Source organism: Xylaria bambusicola (genome assembly GCF_022495145.1).
Source record: "Xylaria bambusicola strain CBS 139988 unplaced genomic scaffold F5B22scaffold_26, whole genome shotgun sequence".
Taxonomy (NCBI): domain Eukaryota; kingdom Fungi; phylum Ascomycota; class Sordariomycetes; order Xylariales; family Xylariaceae; genus Xylaria; species Xylaria bambusicola.
The window spans coordinates 455,605-472,925 of NW_025953579.1; the positions used below are offsets into that span (position 1 = coordinate 455,605).

Below are 17,321 nucleotides of genomic sequence, written 5' to 3' on the forward strand. Positions count from 1 at the left end.
AGGCCCTAGAGACCCCTAGTAGATTATTAATGAATATGACTAAGTTCCAAGCCCTCTACAAGAGCCCTTGTCACATAAACGTTGCGTGTCCAGTATGTGATCGAAACCTCATCACTCGGCGCTTTACCCCTACCAAGGCATCCCCACAAAGGATTACCAGAATAATGCTCATTGTATCCGGTCAATTGATAGATTCGAACGTCTTGTATCGCAATGTATTGCCCGAGGGTGGATAGTGTGACTGTAACACACTGTTGATTCCCAACCAATCGCCTCCGATTCTATCTGTAAAAAGCACTAGCAGGAGGGGAACCAGGAGATGTTTACGCAGTACATAGATAGAATCATTATTGATGCTATCTAGCAAACCTGAGTGGGAGTTATTGCTAGCAGTGTAATATTACATCATTTAGATGACCAGTTAAACGATGACAGTCGCTTATTAAACCAATGTCAGTGTTGTAAAAGATACCTGGTTTTTAGATTATGTAATCTTTACTATTTTGGGTCCTCTTGAGAACTCGCAAAGTCACACACACTATGGCACCATTTAAGGATTAATCCAATCCAATCCAATACAGCCCTTTCAATCCACCCGCCACTACCACTAGTGAAGGTATCGTGGGTTGTACCAAGAGTGATCCCGCAGCCTACCTAGGTACCTAGGTACTTAAGTACCTAACCTTAGGCAGGTAGATGTATGATCCGGAGATTACCCGGGTGGCGCCCTACTTGAGTAAAGAAATTTCCCACACCCACCACCCATCTCTTCTTTCTTTTGCATACATAGTACTACGTACATGTAGAACGCTTTCAACAACACTTGAATACTATTAAAGGGCAGAGGATGTTAAATAAAACTATAGGCAGCATGGTGTACTGGTGCATGCTTGGTAGTGAAACACAGACAGCGTGGTGTAATGGCGCACGCTTGGTAGTATTGGCCGCCATCCGAGAAGCCAAGAAGAGTTGGTTCGATTCCAGCAGTTGCCACTAACTACCAATTTTTTCCCTCCCATTTTTTCATTCTATCCACACTAGGTATTTTTTGTCGGATCATTAGGCACGCGATAACCTTCTGTATGAGCGATGAAATTCAATAATCTATCTATTCCGATTGTCCTCGTACGAAGGTCACGTGAGAACATCCTTTGCAATGTGTTTCTAGCCACAGACTTAAAAAGATGCCCATCCTGCTCTCCATAACCTTAAAACTTGTCTGCACGCTCTACACGCTTTCGCGCGCGGAAAGTCGAGCAAATGGCCCGTCGAGGTAGAGGAGTCCCCTATCACCGATATTAGCTAGATGCAACTTCCAACTACACGCCAGACGTGATAGTGGAGAAATCGGGAGCATGATCTTACGCGTTATTCTCGACTATATCTCCATCCATCTCAATTTTGACGTCAAAGTTCATGATTAGAGTAGGAATAAGCTAAACGACCATAGTCAGTTCACTGGCGCTCTTCCTAGAGTTGTTTCCTGCGGAAGTAACATACCTTTTCCATCTCAATCCAGCTGACATCTGCGTTATTTGTAAGCTTGAGTGCTTTATCGACTTCAAGTGGGAAATAACTTACTGCGTCCAAGACAGAACCGTGACCCGCGGCCAAATGCGAAAAAGTAGCGCTCTGTAAGATGAAGTAGTATCAGTATGCTAACAACCGGCCTCAAGATGCAGGATGAAGAAGATGAAATCTACTACAGGGAAAACTACAGAACTTACGGCGCTGTGACTCTGTCTCTTTATCTAACCAGCGTTCTGGCCGGAACTCATCGGCATCGGAACCCCAGAGTTCGGGCATCCTTTGAATGACCCAAGGACTTGTGCCGACCACGGTCTATCGTACTCCCAGATTAGCTCGTGAAAGAAAACTATTTGCACACGCGGCAGTTCATCTAGAAATAAAAAGAGAAGAACCTACCCCAGCCGGCACATGGTGTGGTCCAGCCTTGAGTCCGCCTTCAGGAACCACCCTGTCGAGCGTAACAGCTGCAGGAGGGAATAGTCGGAGACTTTCGTAGAGCACAGCTTGCAGATAAGGGCACTGTTCCGACTTGGCAAATTTCCACACCCCCGTCCGATTCATGTCGCCGTCTTGCGTCATCTTCTCGGTCAGCTCAGCGCGGAGGCGCTCAAGAACCTCAGGATGGGTACAGAGAAGCCAAAGGGTGGCCCGCAAAGCGGTGCTAGTTGTGTCGCTTCCTGCGAGTACGTTGGTAGAGATCATATGGAGGATATGGGAGTCGAGAAACTGTGGCTTGACTTGCTGCGTCGCTAGCATCTGCCCGAGCAAGTCCTTCGGATTACCGCCCTGCGCCTCGCGCTCGCGGATCCGCTTCGAGGCTACGTCGATAAAGTAAAAATCCTGATCCGTAAGTGCCAAGCAAGAGCCGATCAGAGGCATTAGGATTAGGCGATTGATGTGATAGACCCATGGGGCGTAGGCCACCCACACTATGGAATGGAAGATCCGTTGCCTATTTTGATCTCTCAATTTTAGTCCTCTGCGGTCTCAGGGGGCGCCGCGGGGAAGAGGAAGGGGTTAAGAGAAGGAAATACAGTGCAGCATACAAGCGCTCGAATAAACCGTTATCATCGCCCTCCTCGACGAATCCGAACGGGCGTGAGAATGTTATAGAGCCTACGATATCTAGATAGATGTTAGCAAAGAATATATAGTGAACTGATAAGTCTTGCAGTAGGTTCAGCTCCATTAAAGATTGATCGCTTTTTGATAACTGGTCTCATCGATTTCGTGGTGAAAGACGCAGCATCCTTGTATACGAGGGCATCTCTGGCCACTCCAGAGTACTGTATACCACAGAGCGATATCACTTTTACTATTCAAGTGTAGCTCTTCGTCTATTACGAAATATGCACAGGAAAAAAAAGAGCAACGTACCGAAAGCATATAGCTGTACCCAATGGCCTAGATCGATTCGTTGGCCTTGTAACTCGCGTAACTTGCGAAGAAGGTCGGCAATCAATTCATCTATCATGGGTTCAAGATTGACCATTGAGTCCATGGCGTATGCGCGCGCAACAAGACGTCTATTTTCTCCATGAATTCTCTCATCTGTTTCGTTAACCATATCCCACGTAACCCCTTCATCGCGCGTGCTGCCCCTAGCATCCGTTTTGACAAACTTATTACCCGCGCCTAAATGGGAACTTGTTTGTTAGAATATTAACTCGAATTCCAAAACACAGATAGCGATGGCTTGTAAGAGGTCGCAAAACAACACTTGAAGAATCCGGGGTAGAGTTTTAGAAGAGAGAACGGGGTAACGGACGGTACATCTCGTAAAACGCGGTTGGGTCGGCAATACTCAACGTGCTCGGTCCAGTACGCACAACATTGCCGTGTTTTTTGTGCAGCTCCATCAAAATACGGTGAGACTGTCCCGAAAGATGGAAATACACGAGGTACATCTGACTAAATTTTGCCAAAAATGGGCCGGGTACACGTGCGAGCGGCGAGAACGCGGTTTGATACACAACATATCCCGCGGCCGCGAAGACCAGCAGACCTAGCGCCACGTACGACGTGTTAGAATCGAGTAAAGCCATTTTGAATGAAGGATAACGGAACCGACAAAGTCTTAATGAAGCTTCGCCTTTGTTCCTTGACCAAAAGATTAAGGAAATGAGTAGAGTGTAAGTATTTACATGACTGTCGTCCATCGTCACCCCCTGCGCAAAACGCCACTCGGCGGCTTTCTGTATAGGGCAGCGGTCAAGTTCGGTCAGACGCCGAAGCATCCACCTGGAAAGAGAATGGCCGCGATTTACACACAGCTGACCTTGCTATTATTATCTCGGAGCTTGCAAGGATGTGTCTACAGTAATCTAGCTTTGGAAGACACCACCCTCTTGGACCGTATCCTGAGTCGCCAGGCATTACCTCGGTATCCCTTCTAGCCCCGTACTTCGAGCTCGTCGGCCACCCCCACACTCAATGTCTAGATAACCGCGATGATTGTGACGCATGAAAGGTGCATATTGCGTGGGGCATCTGTTAAATCCTGAATAACTGTAAATGGGTGTTTGCTATGTTGGCTTCGGGCTAATTTGCTAAACTTGCGTCTTTCACTAAGCTTAATATGCCCCTATTCACATACTATCAATGTCATCGTTTTCTCCATGATAGTTCAGATACCCCGGTTCTTACTTATTCAGTTACGTATAAAGGGTTAAGAATATAGGTGTTATAAAACTGACAGAATGACGATATATACAACATTCTGGTTCTATCTAGGTATCTCAATAGGCACAGGTAGCTGAATATAACTTACGCCAGCCTTGCACCTCTAGCCATAATTATTGAATGGCGATCATTTGGAAGCACTAAGATCATTGATGATCTGTTCAACACCAGCGAACGATAGCTCTTGCATAGTCTCTTTCCATAGCTGCTTAGTTACTTTCTCTCCTTCCGCGGTGTACATGATGACAGGTAGACTGTTGGCGTATGTGTTAGCAGGGAGTTCTCTTTATCGCTGAATCCAGCACGGAAGATGAGATCCTTGATATAAAGAGATGAGATAGAAGACGAGAAAGAAAATCATTGTACTCACGGTCGCTGCCTCCCGTTCTCAATGAACTGCCCATGAGACTCGGGTCCAGCCTTGACGGCTGCTGCCATGACCTGACTGGCGCCAACGTCACACGTGTGGCCAAATATGCGGTAATAGATATTGATGACGAACCCAAGGACTGTGCCGGCACTCTGGCGCATGAAACCTGAGCCCCGCGTCATGCCGGGTGTTGGAGCATTTAGTATAGCGACGCTATTGGGGATCCTGCGTGCTAGTTCGGCGAGAAACATGAGAGCGAGCAGCTTGCTGGCGCTGTAACGCTCTTCCATGTCGAAGCGCGCAGGGTCCTCGCTGTCGAAAGCCGGGAGCAGAGGTTCGGTGTTACGTTCCTCAAACTTTGTCCAGTGTGCCATGACTGACGACACGACAGAGAGATGTGGCACTGGATTATTGACGGCTGTGGCGCCTGAGGGCTTTGACTTGACAATGGGCAAAAGGAGCACGAGCAGCAGCACGGTAGACAAGTAGTTGGTCTGGATGTCTACGTCGTGACCTGTTGACGGGTTGAGACCGAGCTTGGCGGATAGAACACCCGCGTTGAGCACCACAATGTCGGGTCTTTTGTCAAGCTGCCCAACGCGCTCCGCGAAGGCCGTCACCGACGCGTACTCAGAGAGGTCGAGTTTCCATACCTCGACCTTCTGGGGTCCATCCTTGCGCGGGGCTAGCAGCATCTCTGCCGCATTGTTCCCGCCCTCCTCGTTGCGAACGGCGAGGATAAGTTTGCTCACACCGAGGGAAAGAAGCTGCCTGCCCAGCTCAAGGCCCACGCCGATGTTGCCGCCCGTGACGATGGCCGTCTGGCCGCTGAGGTCGGCATCTTTCCGCTTCAGCACGGGCGCCTTGGTCTCCATGACCTGACTTTTGAGGAAGTGAAGCTGGCCTGCCTGCTGCTCAGGCGTGGTATCAAAATTGTGCGCCATCTCTTGATGCTTTCCGTCGCTAGAGCTCTGTGATGGAGGTATTGAGTGTAAGCTGCTTGAGTATTGTTGATCTCAGTAGATTAGTGAAATACCCAGAAAATTCTGAAGGCAGCCCGGACTGATACAGCTCTCTTGCTTTATGCAATTACAACCCGATTTATAAATATTGACACAACTTTTTATCTCCATTTCTACGGGAAACGACGCCGTTAATTCCATGTTTGAAATGAGGTGATACTACGCCACATTCCCTCCTCGAAAACAAAGACTTGAGCTGATAAATCAAGACCAGGTCGACAGCCCTTTGACAACACTCCTTTACTGATTGGCCAGGCGCCCATCATTCTAGGAACCACATGGAAGTAAGAGAGTTATCTTGACAGTGATGCTCCTCTACAGCTCAAATTTTGGTGGCGTATGCCATGTCTCACGTCATCCAATGCTGTGACGCACTAGGTAGACTGGGTTACAGGGGTGGGCAGCTCTGCGGGTCTAGACTCTCCCATCCTACTGGAAATATTTACTAAGTACTGGGCTTTTCCCACCTTCGAATTCCCTAATCTCTTCACTCCTTCTCTCTTCATTCCACCAGACCGGGTCATTTCGAACACCCCTTCTCTCGGTGTACATACACCTACCCTAGAGAGGGCTGTCCTTTGCCCCGAGTGTAAGCGATCCATTGCAAGGATTCCCACATGGCTTTCGTCATCCGACAGACCGATTTGCTCTCGCTCGCTTAGATGAACGCGACCGATCCTCTCGTGTCCTAGTACCATGATCGGATAAGCCCTGTATACTAGAGTCTCACATGACTGTCAGTTCCAGCATGGCGGATATCTCGCCAAGACGGAATGTGCCATGCGAGATATCATGCAAGATGAGGTGCGGCAACTGTGTTCAGCGTAGGGAGTTTTCTCCCTCACTGGCTGGGAAGACTCACTTGCATCACATTTATAATAGCGATCTAGAGGTTTCTCAACAACTGCCACATCAGATGATCAAATAACTATACGCATTCTCGTGTCCTCGCATTCGAGTCCATTCTCTCTTTATTCGACGAGTTCCCCTTTACTTTCGTTACTCATTATACTTTGATCTGTAGGAATCCGGCGTGCGTCACCAATCTGGGAACGGCCTAGATATCGTTATACCTTATTCCACTTGAGTACCTATTTTTGGAGCTTCACCTGATATCAGGATCTGATGACCGGATTTGAGGCTGTCCAATCGCCAGCAAGTATGGCTAAAATGGCCACAACGCCTCAGAGAGGAATGAACCTCAATGTACAGCCCCGCCGACATCGACGCCGACTCTCGACCGGCTTGAAAACATGAGCATTCTAACTATAACCATGACTGCTCAAGTCACAATGAGCCATGCCTCTAACTTCTCAGACTCAGACTAGCTCTGTAAAAGCCTCAATTCGCTAGCTTCGGAGCTGAAGCCTAGCTCGATTATGGGAGATATTCTATTTCGGGACAATGCGTTGATAGCAACAAGCGACAACCCAAGTGCGGCGGCACGGATGAAGGCAGCCTAAGGAGAGAGGTCGCTCTTCAAGTGTATAAAATGGTACCAGCTACCTAGTGAGTTGTGGGAGTTTATGATGCTATCACGGTGTCTGCACAGGTTTCATATTCTCTTACTATTTCTTGGGTCCCTTGAAGCAAAAATGATGTTCAAGAAAGTATCTTTTACCATCTGCTCGTGCCTTTTGATGGCGCAGTCGGCATTCGGGTCAATTTCGAGACCAAAACCACAGTATGGGAATCTAGTGACCTCACTCATTGGATCGATCAACTGGGGTCCTAGTACACAATGGTCTTTCCCGGGCCAGAGAGCATTTTCCAACGCAACTGAGAGATGGACCACCTTCTCTGAACCTACCTATCTTGCTGCAGTTTCTCCAGGCACCGAGCAAGACCTTGCGAAATTGGTATGTCAGAAAAATTAGCAATGCGGGCTTTCCACCTATCCACTGCTCAAATAGCTCCTGTTAACAGTAACGCATAGCTACGGGCCGTGACGACCTTAAAAATCCCTTTCCTTGTGACCAGCGGACGGCATGGCTTTAACCCAACTTTAGGAGGTCTACAGAATGGCCTCGCCATCGACCTTAGCCGTTTCAACAAGCTGGAGATCGATACTCGTAAGGACACCTTAACAATTGGGCCAGCTATCCGCACGGCCGACCTTTTAGATCCTGTTTACAACGCCGGATATGAGATTCGTATGTGCATACTCTGATTATTCTGTTTCCCTCTTGTGTCATGGCATAGACACGATATTTTGTAACTGTATCAACGCTAACATCTCTTGAAAGAGGGTGGTACCTGCACTTGCCCTAGTTTTATTGGCGTAACGCTGGGTGGTGGAATAGGGCGCTGGGAGGGAGTGTACGGATTGTTCATCGATGCTCTCCAATCTGTGCGATTCGTCGCGGCCAATGGGACTATCTTGACGGCTAGCAAAACGAAGAATTCAGAATTATTCTGGGGCATCAAAGGTGCCGGCGCGAATCTCGGTGTCGTTATTGAGGCGACGTACAAGTTGCATAAGATCGACAAGCGTCCGACCCCTGGGGGTAGTGGATATGGGCTCAATGCTGACTTCATCATCCCCGCCGAGAAAAACGCCAGTTACTGGAAGCTCATCGAGTCCTTAATGCCGTACCCTTCGCAGCTCGCCATAGTTAGTGTCGTGGGATGGAATTCAACCATTAACGCCACACAAATTGTGAGCAACTGGGAATACTTCGGAGCCGCGACTGAGGCCGAGGCACGCGCCGTCCTCGCCCCCATTCTCGCACTCGAGCCCTCTGTGTCATCCATCCAATACCTAAAGTGGCCCAAGCTATTCTATGCACAGCAATTTGGGTCCAACGATGCCAACTGCATACCAGATCGTAAGCGGGACATCTACACAGCCAGCATTCGCCACATCGACCCGCCGACGTGGGAGGCACAATTTGCTAAGATGGCCGCCTTCTTCGAGAAGTACCCGAGCGCCCGCGCCACTTCGGCCTTCGCAGCAGAAACATACCCGACGCAGGCGACGCTCGCCGTGCCCGATGATGATGCCGCCTATCCCTGGCGTGATGCCCAGGGGTATTTGGTCCTGCAGTTCGGCTGGGATGACGACAGCACTGATGGAGCCGCCGCCGCCGCCGCCAGTCTGGGCCCTGAGCTGCGCACTGCCTTCGCAGCAACGTCCGGATATGAGCATGAGATCAAGGGCGGGCTTGCTGTCTATGTCAATTACGCTCATGGCGAGGAGCCGATTGAGAGCATCTATAGGGCAGACAAGCTGCCGCGGCTCGCGGCGCTCAAGAAGACTTGGGATCCTAATAATGTGTTTGCCTATCACTTGGCCTTGCCCCGGGAGTACCGTGCCAAGTCCTAGACAGAGACTTATTTTAAGGACGTGGGAGATTGGAGCGAACGTATCGCCTACAACACTGATTACTACGAAGTATGGGTGAGTTGTTTTCATAACGTCGAGCACTTAGAGATGTAGAGGATATCCACAGAGATATGATAGATCATGTATGTTAGTTTATTAGATGTTTTCATTATGTATTTTCTCTTCCCAATAGAAGTCACCTGATTAGCACTATTGTCACGTGATTATAGGGGTAACTGAGTCCCTCGCCACCTACTTCACTCCTTCAATTGCAGTTAAGGATGGAACCCCTTTTAGATAGATCGTTTTATCATCAATTAGTCAGCCAGTCCGTCAGATAAGTCTGTTGTTCAGCTTACATATACAGTACACCGCATTGTGTGTGTCAATCTGATAGCTTGCTTAAGTTTACAACTACGTTTCTCAATAGAGGTGACCACTGCATTTTCTCACTGGAACTAGGGAAATACAGGATGTGTTCATTAAGTCACTTAGTTACAAAACATAATATTCGCTATGTTCAACTTCGTGCTTGTTATTCGTGAGTCAAATAGTTCCTGTACTCCGGTGAGGATCTTAACAACCTCTAATTACACCGCTCCCTGCCACCTTCTACCCTTTTCGTATCTGATCCTAAACATCGTGTTTAGCGAGCGTCGCTCGCACGAGGAGCTGCGGCTTTTGCCACAGAGAGTGCATCTCGGAATCTCTGTGCCAATCTAAGTCCTTACACGCACTATCGAGCTCCAGATCAAATGTCCAGATGACCAGAGCCAGCGTTGTTCTAAGTTCCATCCAAGCCAAGCTACCGATCGTAAGTCTCAGGTTAACGTCTTCCATTGGCGCACTGATTTTTTTAAGGGCGCATGGGGCGAGAAGAGGAACTTACTTAACTCCAATGCAGCCCCTAGGACCGATGGAAAATGGCTGGCTAGCCTCTAATCTATCCCCATTCTTCTTGTCTGTAGAAATATCCAGCCATCTCTCAGGTTTGAAGGCATAGGGGTCTGAGAAATTGGCAGGATCGAGACTTGCTGCTGTGGGCATGATAGAAACTGCGGTCTGGCAAACCACATATCTGTCAGCAATGTTCGTGTATGGACAGTTACACACAAACGAGAAACGGTTATTAGCAACTTACTCCTCCTGGTACCCACTGGCCATCGATCGTGTCCCCGCCCTCAGGTACTAGTCGCGGAAGGGCAAACGGCAGGGGAGGGTAGATGCGCATGGCCTCGCGGCACGCGGCGTCGAGATAGCGTAGCGGCGCAGTTGTGGAGTTTTTGATCGCCGAGGCGCTAGTAAAGGCGCCACGCACTTCATCCTTGAGCTTTGCCATGAGCCCCGGATTGCGGAGAAGAAAGAAGGTGACAGTTGACATGGCTGTTGCCGTTGTCTCACTTCCAGCGGCCACGAAGTCCCAAGCATGTGCCGCCAGTTCGAGATCCGAGACCTTGTGGCGCTCGTTATTGCGCTGCTCGAGGATACGCGTGTAGAAATCCTTGCGGTTCGTCTCTCTCTGAACGCGCCTTTCGACTGCCTTGACAGCATACTCGGCATTTTGAGCTGCAGCCTCGAATAGCTTGGCAACCTGATTATGGAAGAAGAACATTCCAATCCGGGCCAGCATGGGGAAGCGCTTTGAAGTCTCGTTGAGAGCGCCCTTGTTGAGCGAATTGAGTAGCGATTCGATCCAAGGATGAGGTGTTTCCGTCTCCAAGGCTCCGAATGGCTCACCAAAGGCCAGATCACCGATAATGTCGAAAGTCATTCTCTCATATCCTTTAGTCACGTCGAATGCTGCGCCTTGTTCAATCGTCTTTTTCTTGAAGACGTCGATGAAGCGATCTATCGTGCCTCGGATGAGCTCTTCCTGTTCTGTCAGCGACGTCATCGAAAAGGCGTTGGCAAGGAGCCTGCGCATGTTGGCATGCCGTTGCGGATCACGTTCGGTGTCGATACTGGAAACTCCACGCGAAGAAAAGACACCTCCTTCATAGAAGAGACCCTTGATAAAGGTTTTGTGCCCCTGACGGAATCCATAGATGTCCTGCCACGACTGTGCTGAGTTGAACGAGAGGTCATTTGGGGCTATGCGTACTACTGGTCCATACTTGAGATGGAGGTCTAGTATCTTGTACGGTTGCCTACCTCCGTGGAACCAGTATGAGAAGCAGACATTACTAGCTCTCGCGAGCAATGGGCCGGGATACTTGCTTAGGGGATGGAAAAATAAGTTATAGACTATACTCCATATAAAATAACCGACTACGCTCAGAATGAACAGCCCGCAGACATCTTTCCAGTGATTGTTTATCAACATGATGTCGCCCGTCTTGAGAATAATCATGATTTAGAAATGATGAAGTCGTGATGAGATAGAGGGATTTGCCAACCACATAAGTCGAACAATATCAAAACTGAGATAGAGCTAGCCTATGTTCCTCTGTACACTATCTAGGTCCTTGACCTAAGTTAGTTTCTTGCGGTAGTCTGTGGAGCACAGGCCGCTGAGATGCCGGCTCTGACCTCAACTGCGGGAGGATCTCCGGTCCCGACGTGATAACTTTCGGGTAAGCCATGATCCTTCAGGAATGGACTTATGTTTGTGGCGCACTCTAGACAATTACCACGTGGAAGCGGACATCAAGGTCCGGACTAGATGTTTCGAGATAGCTGGCGCTCAATGTGACACGGATAGTTACTACATTGGGTTGCTTGGAACGGACCGAAACTCGGCAACCTCCCATTCTCAGTATTCATTTGTGGGTTACACGACATGGCCAGGAATAATAGACCTTAAATGGCGGCCAAGTATCACTAATCATAATCAGGCAGGTTGTATCAACGTTACACCCGCCGCACGTACTTAACACGGCGTAATTATATCAGTAGCCTGCCAGCTTTGATGGAAATTTCTCGTTCTCGAGAGTGGCGCTATCCAGACCTCACTCAGTTGAGATGCATTAGCAGAACTCGGGGTTTAGCAAGACTAGTCCAATTGCATATACAGCCAAGATCAGCCACTAAAGTCAGAAGGAATCTAGGCCACATGGATCCTATCTGCTACAAAAGATTACTATATTGTGAACTGTAACTCCGAGCCCTACAGTTAGCCCCTGTTATACCCCGTCCCGACCCCAGTAAAGCCAAAAGCTAATTATGCATATCTTGGTGCCGATTGGTCCCGATATCGCGTCACCCCCAGGATTTTTTACATAACCAAGGTTCCCGTTCCTTCGGGGGCCTCGAGCGGAGTTAAGCCAGCCCTATTCAGAAGATCCTTGACAGCTTCGGTGCACATCTTCAATCGTTGGCCTATGGTGTCCGATGCAAGCGGGGCAACTACAATCTGCAGTTGCTGCGTTAGGTTGAATAGCTCTAGCAGCTGAAAACGTAAGATTCCCGCCATGACGAAGAAATACTCGACCGACGAGTTGATACTGTAGACTCTCGAGGGTGAGTTGGGCTCCATCTCAGGCCCTCCGTGACCTAAACTGTGACTGGCCACTTCAGTGTTGCTTTGGAGCGATAGACGAGGGGTTTTCGTGCCAGGTGGTTTGTTTTTGAGCTCTGCACAGCAGGCTTCGGCCAATTGATTGCATGTCTGCACGAGCTTATCCACCATGAGAGTTAGAATAATCATATTCTCAACACGGCTAGTGCAAGCTGTGCAGTCCATCATCTCGGTGCCACATCCTATAGCTTCTTTCTGCGCTGCCAGGGCCCTGTCTGGAGAGTTTAGAATGTTCCTATGCGCTATCGATTCAATCTCGTCTACTAAAATAACCAGACGTCGTAGACACTGACATGGGTTGCCATCAGAAAGCTTTCCTTCGTAGCATGACGGAAACTCTGACACAGGCGTCGGAAGAGACGGCGTGGTTGATGACCATGGCTCCCCAGTCCACTGCACTAGGTCGCCCAGCGTAACGCCATGCATAGGTATGAGGTCTGTGGATATTTCTTGGTTGAATGAGTTCGTGGTATCAGCGTCTAGATCTATGTTCATGTCCAACATGCTAGCATCTAGATTACTGTCCACAAAAATAGTCTCTGTACTCGGCGACGACATGCACAACAGTTCTGTGTCGTCGCACGAGGACCCGCTTGTCTGGACGGTGGCTGTCTCAGCAGCTGAGACATCCTGGGAGGACTGGTTTGTCGATAATGGCTCAGCTGGATCAGCCGATTCATCTGTCGTCCTTGCTCGTTTGATGCTTTTCGTGCTGGCACCTGGGCCCGATGCATCGTGTCTAGACTTTCGCCGTGTACTATTGCCTCCTCTAGTTGCTTCATAGATGCATTCACGGCCCTATAGTCGAAATTTAGGGGTTGTTCAAACAGAAAACGGCACCGGAAAAACGAGCTAGTGACAAGGAATGAGGACATACCGCTGTTTTGCAGCGCTCGCAACCTCCGCCGTCCCAGATGCACTTCACTTTCCGGGCGCGGCAGCCGGCACAAGCCTGAGGACTTTGAGTCTTTCCCTTAACAGGATCAAAGGTCATCGGGAGCTTTGTATGGATTGCTCCATTTCCTTCTCCAGACTGCTTCCAGCTGAGAAACATTGAGAATGTGGAGCCGCACGGAGGACTCGACACCAATTGAGAACTCTAACTAGACTTCAGTGAACTTTGTCTCTTCGTTGGAAGACCAGAAAGCCTTGTGACAGATGGGAAGGTACACTGTAGTTGTGGATAGGCGAGCCGTAGGTCTTACTGTAGAGCAGTCGGTTAAGAATTGACACATGCGTGTCAAAACACTGGGACAATGCTACCCTGATAAACGTGCCTATCCATTTAAAACTCCGGTGTGGAACTTATTGCCTAGATCTTTGAGGGTTGGAAGCAGTGAGCCGGCACAGGGAGATGACTATTCGCAGTTCAGCCTTTCCTTATCCACCGCTGGAGCCTGGACTATTATCCTTTGACGCTACCAGAGATAGCGGCAACCAAGCATTCGGCTGTCGACTTCAGAACGAGTCAGGCGAGAGTTCTTATACGGTTTGTCCAATTAGAATCACTGTGGCATGAAGCCACAAAACCCTGTACCGATTGTTTGTTTTGGCTGATGGCAGAAACGCACTGAACTCTGAACTAAAGTTAAAACATGCGGTCAGCTTATGGAAGACGATTACGACTTCAGGGCTACCACGTAGAGGCGCTTCCGTCGGCTTATGTCTCTTGGAAATGACAGTCTCATTGGTGTTCATCTGTTTCTTGCAGCTATGCTAGACCCTAGAGCTAAATACCTAGTTACTTAGGACTCTTATTCAACAAAGCGATCATGAAAAGACTGTCTTGTTTGGTCAGCATGGCGAATCCTATCACTGAAAGTGGCGTCACAGAAGTTGACTAAAATGGGTCGGCGGAGCTGGTCTATCTCGCGCAGAATGGCCCAGAATCTCCTAATCAGGGATGCCATGATGCTATCAAACGACTGATATTAATAGAAAATATAACCGTGTTGCGGTCCTTCATAGATAAGAGATGCGATATTGTGGCACAATATCTCATGTGATCTTATCTACATCATCGCCAATCAATTAAGTAAGAAAAGCGGTCTATAAGGCAGGTTTAGTTTCAGGAGAGTTGTGCCACCAAATGAATATCCCTTACGCAATTCCAATCAAGACAAAGAAGGGCATGCTGCTGAAAAACTCTCGGATGAAAGCTGTACTCAGATCGGGTGACCTTGTGAATAGTTGACTATGCCAGCTGTCCAACGTGTCCAACAAGCACAAGGAAGAGATAACCAGGCACTTAGTCATATTACTGTTTCCGGAATTGTGCCTATGTATAATTGGTGTAACTGTCACCGGTTGCAGTTATCCGCACCCAAAAGGATAGATGGCTTCTCTATTTCAATAGGCAAAGGAGTAGCTTCAGGTTATTAAGGAAATAAACGATGAGGAACTAAAACGCCATGTATTCCCGAAACAGCTAATGGTGAAGACAACGTATGTTTCTATGCAGCTATTCCCAGTCCGGAGTTATTGCATGAGAGAACCATGATGTCGCAAATTTCCGAAGCGACTGGCGACTGACCTATCACTCCACATCACTTCAATACGGCGTAACTATTGCTGACTGGCCTATCGCTCCACATCACTTCAATACGCCGTAACAAAACTGTGTTTGTTCGTAGAAGAGGTTATTACTCCTATGTAGAAATTCGTTCATGTTATCTAACGTCGCGTTCTACCTGGCTACAAACCTAGGCCAAAGATCACAACTTGCGCCGCTTTAGAAGAATGCTCACATGATGGAGTAAATACTGCGACTCGAGCGGAGAATTTGGCACTCGGCTTTGGCCATCCTTGAACTTTAGGTCGAATGTGCTAAGGAGTTTGACTAGAAAAGACTTGAACTCTTGATCCATAAACTGACGCCTGCGTATTAAGTATGTCAGTTTGCAAAATGTGCAGCCTCGAAATAAGAAAGCCCGTGTGGACTCACCCAGGACATGCATGGCGGCCGTAGCCGAATGACATGCTATCGGGGTTGCTAGAGACAAACTGCGACTTGTTCGCCCAGGCTGGATCTTGACGCAACTTCTCGAAACGTAAGGGGTCAAACTCTTCAGGGTTCGGGTAAATTCGGGGGTCCATAGCGATTTCGTAATTAGGAACTACAACGGTGTGAGCAAACCAAGAAATGCAAGTCAGATTAGATGTATCAGGAGAGACAAGGGTTATCTATACCTCCTATTTGAGTGCCGGCTGGGATTGTGAACCCGTCTTTCAGGGTTCTTTCTTGGTGAATAATGCGCTCAAAGGTCACTGAGAGGTGTTATAGCTGTCAGCTGTGGGGATTCACGGAATGTAGAGGTTGAGTGTGTCTCCTACAGAGCGTGATGGGGTTGAGTCTTTGGCTCTCTTTCATTATGCTGTCCATCTTGACTAGCTTAGCAAATCCACCCTTAGGGATATTGCCATTCTGGTCTACGATGCCCTCGTATTCGCCCCGAATCATCTCTACTAGTTGGGGATACTGGCATAGATCAAAGATCAAAGAGCCAATTGTGGCGACACTCGTATGTATTGATGCAAACGCCACCATGACCAGGAGATGCGAGATGAATTTGTTTTCCTTTTCATCACCCTTGGCTGTATCCTTGAGAAACTGTAAAAAGTCGTTTGCTTGCTCGCCAGTTTCTTTTCGATGCTCGAGTAGCGGGACTGCCGCACGGGCAGCCACCGAAAAGGACCATGGAATTTCTTTGCGAACCTCCGATAAAAGAGGTCCAACTAAGCGCCGCAGCGGCGTCGGGACTTTTTTGATCTTTTGAGCTGCCGTGAAAGCCCAGACAGCGTAACTTATAGCCGCCGTAATCCATTCTCTGTCTTGACTTAGAGTTTTGCCGCCAGCCATGCGACTAGTTGCGCGCGTAATGACCCGAGTCATAACCTCCATGATATTCACCTCAGTCCTTGAATAAGGCGCTAATGTGAGTATAGAGGTCCCCATGGGCCCCATCGGGCATCAAGAAACTTACCAGTCATCACAGGGAGGAAATTCTTCACTAATAGCAATTTTCATTTCATCTTGCACTTCGGGCATAATACTGGGCAGGCGGGGTGTAAGATGCGAGACCAGAGTGCTCGGAACCATGCGAGAAGGATGAACAACGCCTGTGTATTGATACTCGAACACTATGCAAACCAAAATTGTATCAGCATAATCCGTGTATAGATTGTGTAAAGAAAATAATAATTCGATATTTACTCTCATGAACTGTGCCTATGAAGTCAACTTGTTGAATAGGAGCTGATTTGAGCTCTTCCATATAGCGCGTGGGTATGATCAAGCGAGGGCCTAGGTTCGAAGGAACGTAGAAGGGCTCCTTTCCATCCGTATGGCTGTACCCATCGTGGATGAGCGTCTTAGACTCGTCTCGAAATCTCTGCGACGTCGCTTTAATCTCACTCTGTCCTCCAACGATATAGACGCCAGGAATGAGCCTAGACTTGGACCTCTGCGTTGATAACGCCCATAGAGAACAAAAAAGAAGAAGAAAGATGCTGATGGTGTATTTGAGGGGGAAGTTGTCTGATAAATCAACTCCCCACGGAAGCGGAGACTCCTGAGAGGACAAATTTGACATCATACCGCTCAGCGACATGGCGAGGTAAAAGTCTGGCTAAGTAAAAGGATAATGATAATAGCACAAGACCATAAAGCGTATCTAGCTCTTGAATTTGACTATTTTCCTTGGTGATAATCAATCATGTTTGAAACACGTACTTATGAGTTACTGCGCCAGTATACTCTCTAGAATCTACTGAGTCCTGAAGATTGACTCGGTTGTTTCCGTTCTCGGCACCCGTCGCGGCGCAGAGCCGCGCCGCACCCGCTATGGCCTAATAGAGACCTCCGCTCTAGCCCGC

General features: G+C 48.5%; 6 protein-coding genes and 1 non-coding gene across 7 annotated transcripts; 2 read left to right on the forward strand and 5 right to left on the reverse strand.

The window, feature by feature from the left end:
* Positions 1–530: 530 nt before the first annotated feature.
* On the reverse strand, positions 531–3,575 carry F5B22DRAFT_656672 (cytochrome P450; the record flags this gene model as incomplete). Its single annotated transcript, XM_047979980.1, has 9 exons — positions 531–1,286; positions 1,366–1,436; positions 1,501–1,526; positions 1,582–1,632; positions 1,728–1,842; positions 1,927–2,482; positions 2,577–2,655; positions 2,908–3,165; positions 3,299–3,575. The coding sequence occupies 9 exons, from the start codon at positions 3,573–3,575 to the stop codon at positions 1,229–1,231; spliced, it is 1,491 nt and encodes a 496-aa protein (XP_047830016.1). The 3' UTR covers positions 531–1,228.
* On the forward strand, positions 907–993 carry F5B22DRAFT_t118. The gene has a single exon. It is a non-coding gene; the product is annotated as a tRNA-OTHER (tRNA).
* A 614-nt stretch (positions 3,576–4,189) lies between the features above and the next one.
* F5B22DRAFT_228357 (NAD(P)-binding protein) lies at positions 4,190–5,933 on the reverse strand. Its single transcript, XM_047969819.1, has 2 exons — positions 4,583–5,933; positions 4,190–4,466 (listed from the first exon to the last, which is right to left on the reverse strand). The coding sequence occupies exons 1-2, from the start codon at positions 5,524–5,526 to the stop codon at positions 4,340–4,342; spliced, it is 1,071 nt and encodes a 356-aa protein (XP_047830017.1). The 5' UTR covers positions 5,527–5,933; the 3' UTR covers positions 4,190–4,339.
* A 1,266-nt stretch (positions 5,934–7,199) lies between these two features.
* F5B22DRAFT_647470 (uncharacterized protein) lies at positions 7,200–8,929 on the forward strand (the record flags this gene model as incomplete). Its single annotated transcript, XM_047978873.1, has 3 exons — positions 7,200–7,463; positions 7,541–7,757; positions 7,851–8,929. 3 exons carry the CDS (start codon positions 7,200–7,202, stop codon positions 8,927–8,929), a joined length of 1,560 nt encoding a protein of 519 aa, XP_047830018.1.
* A 530-nt stretch (positions 8,930–9,459) lies between these two features.
* Positions 9,460–11,279, reverse strand: F5B22DRAFT_656674 (cytochrome P450; the record flags this gene model as incomplete). The annotated part of the gene is made up of 3 exons (XM_047979981.1): positions 9,460–9,734; positions 9,819–9,991; positions 10,071–11,279. The coding sequence occupies 3 exons, from the start codon at positions 11,277–11,279 to the stop codon at positions 9,563–9,565; spliced, it is 1,554 nt and encodes a 517-aa protein (XP_047830019.1). The 3' UTR covers positions 9,460–9,562.
* A 776-nt stretch (positions 11,280–12,055) lies between these two features.
* F5B22DRAFT_610507 (uncharacterized protein) lies at positions 12,056–13,610 on the reverse strand. Its single transcript, XM_047975207.1, has 2 exons — positions 13,324–13,610; positions 12,056–13,244 (listed from the first exon to the last, which is right to left on the reverse strand). The coding sequence occupies exons 1-2, from the start codon at positions 13,498–13,500 to the stop codon at positions 12,144–12,146; spliced, it is 1,278 nt and encodes a 425-aa protein (XP_047830020.1). The 5' UTR covers positions 13,501–13,610; the 3' UTR covers positions 12,056–12,143.
* Positions 13,611–15,160: 1,550 nt separating this feature from the next.
* On the reverse strand, positions 15,161–17,056 carry F5B22DRAFT_647473 (cytochrome P450 monooxygenase; the record flags this gene model as incomplete). Its single annotated transcript, XM_047978874.1, has 6 exons — positions 15,161–15,323; positions 15,391–15,562; positions 15,636–15,713; positions 15,780–16,363; positions 16,430–16,586; positions 16,660–17,056. The coding sequence occupies 6 exons, from the start codon at positions 17,054–17,056 to the stop codon at positions 15,161–15,163; spliced, it is 1,551 nt and encodes a 516-aa protein (XP_047830021.1).
* Between the last annotated feature and the right edge of the window lie 265 nt (positions 17,057–17,321).